The sequence below is a fragment of the Astatotilapia calliptera genome, chromosome 15 (genome assembly GCF_900246225.1).
Source record: "Astatotilapia calliptera chromosome 15, fAstCal1.2, whole genome shotgun sequence".
In the NCBI taxonomy this organism is placed as follows: Eukaryota; Metazoa; Chordata; class Actinopteri; order Cichliformes; family Cichlidae; genus Astatotilapia; species Astatotilapia calliptera.
Genome location: NC_039316.1, coordinates 32,521,371 through 32,531,622, shown reverse-complemented (window position 1 = coordinate 32,531,622; position 10,252 = coordinate 32,521,371). Strand labels below are relative to the sequence as shown.

Genomic DNA, 10,252 nt, shown 5'->3' with positions numbered 1-10,252 from the left:
TTCACTGAGTCAGAGCGAACGCGCAGTTGAGCACGTCGACCCTCGCGAGGACCCCTAAGTCTCTTATCTTCCGTCGGTGAGTTAGTAGGAGCCTTTTAAACGTCACTTCAGCGGTCGCAGCTGTTTTAATAAGACGTAGTTCCTGTTCTTAACTCTAACCTGCTCTTCTGGACGCTTATAAATTTGAAACGTAGCAGCCGCATAATGGAAATAATATTAGGCTGAACTTGTCTTGATCCAAATGCATTACGATAAACAGAAAACATGTGTTGGTTGTTACTACAGTATTATAGCACGACAAAGCAGATGTGGCTTTGGTGTATATAGGGAAATGTTTTTGTAATATTGCTGACTGAATTTAAATGCATCGTGGCCAAACAGGTAACTAAAACCATCCAAGTAACCATTAGGCCTGATTTGTGTTTAAAGAGCAGAAACACTGGAGCGTTTTATTATTATGAAGTATGTTTGTAAACCGAAACAGCCCGCATAATAGTTGCTATCTTGGCCGACACCCTAATTAAGACCACCCAAACCCCACCCTACAAATAACTCTGAAAGAAAAACTGCAGTACTGTATGTTCGATTCGAGTTTTATTTAATGCATTGTACACGTTTAAATTCAGCCTTTAAACATGGCAGGTAGGACATCATGCATAATTTCATTGTGTCATGGTTCCCTAGTGTTTACAGAAGCTTTAGAAGCATTCATGTCTCCAGCTGACACGCTACAGTATATATACTCTGCCTGACTGTTTCTATTTGCAGTAGACCTATATTTTTTACAGCACCCAAAAAACAGTTTTGCACACTTTTGCATCATTACTGTGGCAACCTATTCAACCTTGGTGAACAGTGTGTGCACATTATGTGCTGTTCTTCTGTCCTCGCATGTAGAAATGGCACTGAGCTCCATAAAGTCCTTCACCCTAGAGCTGGATGGTCCGGCTGATGCGGCGTTCATTGGAGGGGAGGTGGTGTCTGGCCAGGTGGTCCTGGAGCTGCGCAGGGCCACCAGAGTACACTCCATGAAGGTGCTGGGACGAGGAGTAGCCACAGCACACTGGCTGGAAAACCGTGGCATGAACTCCGTCTATAATGACTACACCTCTAAAGTCACCTATTTTAGGAAGAGACAGCATCTGATCAGAGGTTAGTATTAAAGATTGCAGATAATATTACTGACATGGAGTAATTAGTATTCTGTTTGTACAGTGGTTAATGTTCACTCTGACTGTAAAATATCCCCAGGTGAATTTCCACAGTCTTTTTTTTCAAGGTTCTGTTGAGACACAAACACACTATCAGGCTCACACATAATGCAAAAGTTGCAAGTGAGAAGTAGATTTTTTGCCATTCTTCTTTATATTTAACAAAATAAACAACTGAGTGAGCAAATGAGTTAATTTTTGATGCACTCGATGCAGTGACAGTAGTGGTGAACACACAAACTATTAACTGCGACTGCTGGAAAGGGCAGGACAGCACTTTTAAAGACACTTGTATTATTTGTGTTGAACCTGATGCCATTCTCATACTCTTTTTCTACTTCTTCTGTCCCATAATGTAGCTGTGTAGTCTTATTGTCAATAAAGTTTCTGCAGTTTGCGGCTCTGTTGCTAAATATAAACGTAACAACTGTATTTCAGTGTATGTTGCACCTGGTGGATGAAAAGTGTTCTCTCTGCGCCGAATAATGTGGTGTTAAACTGCTGATCTGTTGTTTGTGTGCCAGCTGGTCAACACTGCGTCTTGTAGTCGATGCAGTTTGCAAACTGGAGCCACCTGGGCCAAATGTGTTGCGCGGAAACCTGCCTGAGCGACCAGATATATCTGCCAGATAGCATAATCTTTGACATTAAACACAAACCCATTAGTGTAAAGTCCAAACATATGCAGTTGGTTCACTGGGTATGACGTTGTACTGGACGTGGTAATGTAACGTGTTGAATTCTCTGAGCATGGACAGCATCGAGAAACAGAGAGCACAGGCCATCGTAGCAGTGTAAATAAACACAGTGGTTAATGTTTCATAGGATGCTGTGTTTGACTCCATATTTTGGGCAGATAAGTAGATGCCAGTAGTTTTAGATTCCAGCGGCTGCAGTGCAGTTGAATTGAAATTGCAATTCCAGACAGTGCATCATTATCTGCTGCAACAGTTGCGCCTTCTGCTCTGTGGTTAAAGGTGCACTTAGCATGCTTTTTACATTCATATTAATTCTACAGCCTACATTTAATCCTAAATCATATATATCACTGTCTACTTTAGACCTGATGCCTTTCCTTACACAACGCAAGAGATTTGTTTTTACCACTACACTATGGAGGCACCTCAGTCATATATGTCACTAAAAGAACAAGTTTCCAATTGAACTCATTGTAGTTTTCCTCATCTCATTCATCAATTTTGGAAGAACACTTTTTATTTTATTGTTGATTTATTTACAATTAGCCAAACAGGAGAGTTATCTGTGGTTATTTCATCATGTTGAACTTCTAAATCCCACCATACTTATTACATGAAATGAAGTGTCTAAAGCAATATAACTGTCAAATCCTCACAAAACTATGTGAAATCACATAGTTTTGTGAGGATTTGACAATTTTTTTTTAGTGAAGCCTAAAAAAACTGTTTAGTGTGAATAAGGTGTAGAGCCATAGAACCTGTGTATGAAAGATGGACCTGGTGGTACAGCTTTAGCTTTGCTAATAGCCACAGAAAAGAAAAAAAAAAGTCTCATAAATGTTGTCACACAAATGCAGTTTTATTTTGTTTTTGAAAACTTTATTGCACGAGTTGTACGTGTATATTTTGCACTGGTGTGGTTTGTACAGAATAATGTTACACTGGCACAGACGCTGGGAGGTTTGTCCTGTAAATGACATTTGCAGGACCTCTCCAGGAAATAGCAGCGCTAATTATTTTTGCACAGCCTTAACCTTCTGATATGTGTCCTACATCTTCCCAAGAACAAAATCCTATTTCCTTTTTTAGATTTTATACATTTATTTATTTATTTATACCTGGTGAGTTTAGAACAGGAGTAAATATACATTTAATTAAAGCTGTGGGATGTTGTATGTGGTCTAAGCAGAAAAAAAAGAGGAGGAGGTAGAAGACAGGAGAAAGAAAGGAAGGAAGAGGGGGGAACGAGTGGGGTGGAGGGGGGCTGTTTTTAAAAAATGCAGCCTACGTCACTATGGCAACAAGGAAACCAAGCCACGGCTCTCCTTGGCGCCGCCCTCTTTACCGTGCTGTCAGCTGCTGCTGTTCCCCATTCTTTTTGCAGTGTTCTTTAAGGCTCATTATTCTCCAGTTGTCTGTGAATTAACGCAGAACTTTATAGAACTGATATTTGCTGTGTCGTAATTTAGTTCGTATATTTGTTTAGTGAGCAGCTCCACACACAGAGGAGCCCCTTTGGTCCCCCTCCGAGAGTAATCATACAGAGTCATCTGCACAGTGGGGGTGATCTATCAGGCATGTGCAGAAAGCCACATGGCCTTCTGCATTAAAGCATGGAGCACTTTACAGCCGGCTTTGCTCCTGCTTACCAGCAGATGGCGTGCTGGCTTTGCTTTTACTCCAAATCGGAACTCCTTGCATGCAACTTGTTTGCTACAAGTTAAATTTGGGCTTGAGCTGATCGGTAAGTGGCAGTAGAGAGCTGACTCTTCGTCCCGGGAACAAAGACGTAAACAAGTTTGTTTTTCACAGAGCAGACCTGAATGAAGAGAACCTGCAAAAGTGGCGGATTAAAACCCCCACTTCTGCGCACAGATCACTCTGTTCGGACATTTTTGGAGCCGAATGTTAAATTTAAAGAAGTCTCTATTGATGACATAATTAAACTGTCGCAGAGCTTTTCTTTGCGTTTCATCTATGACTTTTCTTTATTTTCTTTAATAACTGCTGCTTGTGTTTGTACTGAATTGCAATAGTATGTTAAAAGAGACAGGGGAGAAGTGGAGTAAACAGCTTCGGTACCGACTGAAACTACCCTGAGCCTCCCAGGGTCTCTCCCAGACCGAGGCATACCCAGTAAGCCTGTTTTCTTCTAAGAACCTGTAACCATCAATCATCCCCAGGCCCCGTTTTCCCCTCTACCGCCTCCACACCCAGCCTGCGTGTTTGTTATGCTTCCTTCAGGCTTAGTTTGGAAATGTGGACGTTTTTGTGTGTGTGTGTGTGTGTGTGTGTGTGTGTGTGTGTGTGTGTGTGTGTGTGTGTGTGTGTGTGTGTGTGTGTGGGAGAATTGCTGCACCTTAACAGCCCGACAAAATGGAAAGTAATGCCGGGACTTTTTATTTGATAAGCAGGCCAGATGAGCGGCTGTTGTTTTCAGTTTCATTTTCATCATGATTACAGTCTCATGTTAATTGTGACATCATTTCGTAGGCCCTGCTGTGAGCACGTATCCCTGTGGTTTCATACCTGTTGCGTCCTCCTGGAGCAGGAGGTCAACTTGTAAACACGCAGAAAAAGAAAAGAGGTCAAATTAGACCAACAACAACCCCCTAAAACACGGACGCACCACTTGTTTCTCTTTTGCATTTGAAGTGGGTTTAGCCTGCTGTTTACCAGATGTGCTGTTTGAATCCTGGGAAGTTCAAGTTCTGTCCACTTTTTTGAAACCTGATAGGTTTTCTTGTTTACGTTGACGGAGTAAAGAAGCTGTCTCGACTATGTCTTATTTACAACAACAGCAGCAGTCTGAAGGGTCAGCGCCGAGGAGGAGTTCCTGAAGGCAGCATCGCCCAGCCTTCAACCCTCTCCTGAGGCCTTACATAACGATCCGTAGACTCCGCCCACTTTCTCAGCCTGCAAAAAGGCTGCCGTCCGAAAGTGAACATCATATCGAGCTTTCGAGCACACGAGAGTAGGCGGCAGCAACCTGGAGAGCCACTCTCAGCACCCTTTAAACACACTGCGAAGGAACAATAAAGGAATCTCTCACTTCTTTTCGTTTGAGAACAGAGAGGAGTCGCAAAACCTGCAAAAAATGATTTTCGACAAGCTGAAAAAGTTTGACATAGTCTTTGACTCTCCGGAGGTGGACTGTCCTCCTGTGTACAGCAGTGGGGATGTTGTGTCCGGGCGGGTGGTGCTGGAGCTGTCCGGGGAGAGTCGGGTAGACTCCCTGAAGCTTCACGCTGAGGGTTTTGCAAAAGTGCACTGGACCGAGTCCCGATCGGCGGGCTCCAGCACCGCGTACACCCAGAACTACGGCGACGAAGTGGAGTACCTGAACCGCAGAGAGGTGCTGCTGCAGGCAGGTCAGTCCAGTAAGTCTGTCAACTCAAGCAGCCAAAGTGTCCTCTCTGTGATCGAGCGGTCTAGACAACTGTGAAAACAGCTTATCTGTGTGGGGACAGATTGTCTGCAGACTTAAAATAGTGTGTTTCAGGATGTTTGCGTAGATGGTGACTGGGATGAGTTAAAGTCTAACTGCCCCCACTTCTGTAGTTAACCTTAGATCGGAGACTTTGCATTGGTTACGAATGATTTATAAACTTGTAAACTAGAACAGCAACTCGTGTAAACGCTGGCAATGAAAAAGAAAACCATTCAGGTTCATTTCTTTTACTTCCTTGAAGAAGAATACGTGAGCATGTACATAAAGAACATAGAGCAGCAGCTGCTTCCTCACCCCCAAAACGTCTGTGGGGAAAAATAAAAGAAGTAAGACTGGCTTTTCCAAATTGAAAGCAAATCCAGACTTGTTTTTCCTTCTTTTCTGCATGCTGACTTTGCCTCAGGTTTCTGGCTTCATTCATTTGGACACAGAGCTGTTTTTGGTTTAAAGTACAGGCAGGAAATGGGCAGCCAAGGGCTTTGTCGATTTTTCTGTTGTTTTCCTGCCGAGTTTAGCCTCTATGCTCGGCTGCATGTTGTGTGAAAACCTGCAGCCAGCAATGAGAAAACACATCATGCAGCACATATCAGCTGAATCTGCTTTGGGGGATTTTGCTGATGGGCACGAGAAAGGCTTTCTTGTTGCAGCCTACTTGACCCGTGAAGTTGACATGTTGTTGGTGTTGTTTAAATGAAATCGGAGTATTCATCTAACAAAGGTTCACCAAAACCAAAACACCAGTCCCCGGATTTGTGCTGCAAGAGTGAAGAGAACCCAGGAGAGTTGAGACGAGCTGTGTGATATCGCTCGAGGAAAACATGTTCTCAGTCAGCACAATAGAGAAGGAACCGCCCCTCTGAGCAAGCAAAGCAACCATGTGATTGCAGAGAAACACAGGCTTACGGGACTGTTCCTATGAAACAAGCGTTATTCATGTAGAATACTTTTGTGTCTGTTGTGATGCATAATTTTAAAAGTGGGTATTTGCTGCCAAATAAATAAGCTTTCAGGTAATCAGAGCGCATTCTACTGTCAAGTTGAGGTTTATTTCCACAGTCAAGCAAAGCTGATGCAGGTTATATGAAGTATACATTATACATACCATTAAATCATCAAATAAAACAAAGTCTGCGCTACATGATCGTCTGCGCTGTAAAATTTCCTCCTACCACAGAGCGAGTCTCTGCGCCTCTGTTATAGAAATTGTTTTGGGAAATTAACAAAAAAATGAAAGAACAGGTGACTGACTTAGAATTTTTTCCCCCTCTTTCTTTCAGATAACGGTGAAGTGACAGTCCTACCTGCTGGCAAACACGAGTTTCCATTCAGCTTCCAGCTGCCAGAAGAAACTCTGGTCACCTCCTTCGAGGGAAAACATGGCAGCATCCGTTACTGGGTCAAAGTTAAGCTACACAGGCCGTGGGCCACAGTCAGGAAAATCAAGAAGGAATTTACAGTCATCGAGCCCATCGACATTAACACACCAGCCTTACTGGTAAGTGCCTCAGACTTCACCTTTAATCGCTGGGATCTATTTATTTATGCATTTTGAGGGTTTTATGGAATTTGCTCACTGGTTTTTATAATCTCCAGGCACCACAGGCGGGTACGAAGGATAAAATGGCGCGGGCGTGGTACCGCAGCTTTGGGCAGGTGTCGGTAACTGCAAAGATTGACCGCAAAGGCTACACACCAGGTACGCACATTCTGCTTTTCCCATGTGCTCAAACTTTTGTAGTGTCTCATCTTTCTAAGCGTGCTTTTTCTCTCTCCACAGGCGAGGTGATACCTGTCTTTGCCGAGTTCGACAACTCTACCTCCAGATCTGTTGTCCCCAAAGCATTTATCATTCAGACGCAGACGTTCATCGCCCGCGGCACCATGAAGCAGAAGCGCTCCGTCGTGGCCACGCTTTGCGGTGACATCGTCGGTGCCAAACGTCGGGAAACCTGGCACGGCCGCGCCATCAAAATCCCACCTGTAGGTCCGTCCATCCTGCAGTGCCGCATCATCAAAGTGGAGTACATGCTGAAGGTAAGCTGCCGGCCTAACATTGGCGCTGCTGCAGTTCTGAGTCCTCACTCAGTCCAGGTAGCATTATAAACTCTCTTTCCTCCCGTCAGGTTTGTGTTGATGTACCCGGAACATCCAAGCTGTGTCTCGAGCTGCCTCTGGTCATAGGCACCATACCCCTCCATCCCTTCGGCAGCCGAACATCCAGCGTCAGCAGCCAGTACAGCGTCAACCTGGAGTGGCTGCACATGGCCATCCCCGAGCAGCCAGAGCGTAAGTGTCCCGTACTGCTTTATGGGAAGAAAAGGAAAAACTCCCCATATGGCAAACAAGTTTTTCTTTCTTTTTGCCAGTATTATTTTTAGAGCATGCCACTTTTTTCTTTGACAAGAAAGCCAAAATACTGCATGAGTCAGATGTACAAACAAAGGTTTTGGTTCCACAGAAACTCATGTTGGATCAGATCAGTGTTTGTTACTGCCAAAGGCGCTTAATGTTACGTGGGCTTTCAAAATGAAGTCATGAGTCAGCAGCTCGATGTTTGGACCTGTGCTGTTCCGTCGTGTCACGCGAGTGGACTCATCCTGCCTGTGTTTTTTCCCTGCAGCTCCTCCGGATTACAGCTCTGTGGTAACCGAGGAGGAGGCCGAGCAGCGCCACAACGCCGTGGCCTCACAACAGGCTGAAGACCTGAGCGGGATCCTGGAGCGACCCCTAATGGCTTTTGTCCAAGAGTTTCGCTTCAGACCTCCGCCAATGTACAGCGAGGTGAGTCACCATTGGCTGGAAGCGACTCCTGTTGTTTACTGCGATTGAGTGGCACATATAAAAGCTTACATATAAAGGCCTTTTATTCCCTGCTTACCAAAACCTTGAGATCTCAGCTGTGTTGTGTAACAATAGCTAAATGGAAACAAATCTGTGGGTGTAAGCAGAGTGTAGGTTGAGCATAATTGAAGAGTGTTTTATTCAAACACTGGGTTATCTGCTTGCCCAACCTTCATCTGATGCATTTTGATTTTCTTTTCTTTCCTGCAGATTGACCCCAACCCTCAGCCCATCAACATGAGACCTCGCTGCATGACATGTTGAACCAAGAGCCCTGCCTGAGCTTCAAGCAGCCTCATTAACGAAACAAATCAAGAGATTTGTCTTCTCCCGGATTATGTCTCTCTGATTAATAGCACTTGCTAACAGATTGACTGGAGCGCCAGGAGACGGAGCTCACAGGAACTGGATGTTAGTGGAGGAGGTGCCACTTTGTTTCCAGTCCAGTAAAGTGGATGCTTTCCTGTTCTGGCTGAAAGGAAAGCAACTTCTCTGCTTTGGTTCCTGTTCTTCCCAAGTGACTTTTGGTTCCCTGCGTGGTGAGCTACAAATACCTCCCAATCAACGATTCCCTAACGTGAAGATATCTATATATTTTTTTGTGTTTTCAAGGAATTTGGGACATTTTGGGAAGGGTTGAGATCACTTGATATTCACCAGGCGGAAAGTTGGAACTGAACCTGGCATTCAGATGTCTGAAAAAGGCGCTCTTGATAAGATGGCCGACTGTCATCTTTGAGTGGCGTAAAGAGAGAAGTGCAATTATTTCCCTCAGTTTCCAACTTTCCCTATGCCTGAGATTTTTAAAACACACATCACTATGCATTGTGTGCCTACGGTGATTTCTGTTACTCGAACGCATACTGTATCTGTAGGTGTGACGGTGGAGCAGAAAAGTCAGAAAAGAAGATGTAGACGTATTTTATGCATGCAGGTAACAATATGTAAAAGGGAAAAAAATATGTGTGCCTTAATTATCTGCAGTTGAAGTTTGCATGAGAGTTTCAGGGAGCTGTTCTCTCGGACAGAGCTGGATAGAGCTGAATGTATCCTGCAAGAACTTAGAACAAAAAAGAAGCAGTCAGCATGTATGTAGATGTATTCCAAGAGCCTTGTTGTGTTAACACAAGGCTCAAGGCACTGAAGTGTTAGATGGCTATGGTGTTATAATGCAGTGGTAATAAAATAGGGGGTTCCAGTTTGCTTATAAAACTGCACAAGGCTCGTAGATTAGCTCTCCCAGCTGCTAAACAAAAGGACAGGAGGAGTGGAGACCTCCGAGCTGTGTGGACTGAATCTTTCGGTGGGAGCCAGATGCCTCGGTGCTGTGGGTCAAGCCTTTAGGTGGAGATACCACTGAAACATAGGGACAAAGAACATTCCAAAAAAAAAAAACCTTCTCAAGGATTATGTTTCTCCTCAACTTCCAAAAAAAAAGGAGTTTCAGAAGTCTTCAGGTTCAGCTGTGTGACAATGGCTGAAGTCGACGAATGTATTATTTTTTTATACAAGTGCAATTGTTGATTCACAGTATTGCCCAAATTTTTGTAATTGTTTTTTCTAATAAACAATTTTTGAACAGATGTTTGTCTTCAGTGTTTCCTTAATAGTTTAATTATTTATATAGCACATTTAATTACAACAGGAGCGTTGACCAAAGTGCTGTACAAGACTACAACATACATAATACAACAACTTAGAGTATTAAAAGCAAACACCAAATATGAATTAACAAATAACTCTCATGCTGTATTAAAAGCCAATAAATAAAAATGCGTTTTAAGATAAGATTTAAAAAGGATTGACAGTGTGAGCCTGTCTGATGTGTAGGGGTAAATTATTCCACAGCTTAGGCGCTACGACTGCCTTGACTGGTACGTGTGCTAGGACGCCCGCTTTTTTTCTTCTTTCTTCTTCTTTTAAAGAAAATAATAGAGAGTCTCTGTTTAGCAATGTTGCGTGCCAGTGAATTGGAAAAGCATCTCCAACACCATGAGTCAAAGCTATATTACTGCCAAGGGCAGGGTTCAGTGGAGAAACAAGCTAGGCTC

At 43.7% G+C, this 10,252-nt stretch overlaps 1 protein-coding gene across 3 annotated transcripts; it reads left to right on the top strand.

The window, feature by feature from the left end:
- Positions 1-9,785, top strand: arrdc2 (arrestin domain containing 2). Of its 3 annotated transcripts, XM_026142290.1 has the most exons (8): positions 1-76; positions 898-1,152; positions 6,638-6,855; positions 6,954-7,056; positions 7,138-7,394; positions 7,484-7,646; positions 7,981-8,141; positions 8,412-9,785. In XM_026142290.1, the coding sequence occupies exons 2-8, from the start codon at positions 900-902 to the stop codon at positions 8,463-8,465; spliced, it is 1,209 nt and encodes a 402-aa protein (XP_025998075.1). In that variant the 5' UTR covers positions 1-76; positions 898-899; the 3' UTR covers positions 8,466-9,785. The 3 variants fall into 3 exon arrangements, with proteins under 3 accessions (XP_025998075.1, XP_025998073.1, XP_025998074.1); XM_026142288.1 differs by lacking the exons at positions 1-76; positions 898-1,152 and adding an exon at positions 4,281-5,289; XM_026142289.1 differs by lacking the exons at positions 1-76; positions 898-1,152 and adding an exon at positions 4,283-5,280.
- The last annotated feature ends 467 nt before the right edge of the window (positions 9,786-10,252 follow it).

Excerpts from the sequence above, each read along its gene's own strand:
- arrdc2 (XM_026142288.1), top strand. The coding sequence starts at position 5,007 with ATGATTTTCGACAAGCTGAAAAAGTTTGACATAGTCTTTGACTCTCCG. Across the intron at positions 7,647-7,980 it reads CATCCCCGAGCAGCCAGAGC|CTCCTCCGGATTACAGCTCT; the intron begins GTAAGTGTCCCG and ends TTTTCCCTGCAG. Across the intron at positions 8,142-8,411 it reads CTCCGCCAATGTACAGCGAG|ATTGACCCCAACCCTCAGCC; the intron begins GTGAGTCACCAT and ends TCTTTCCTGCAG.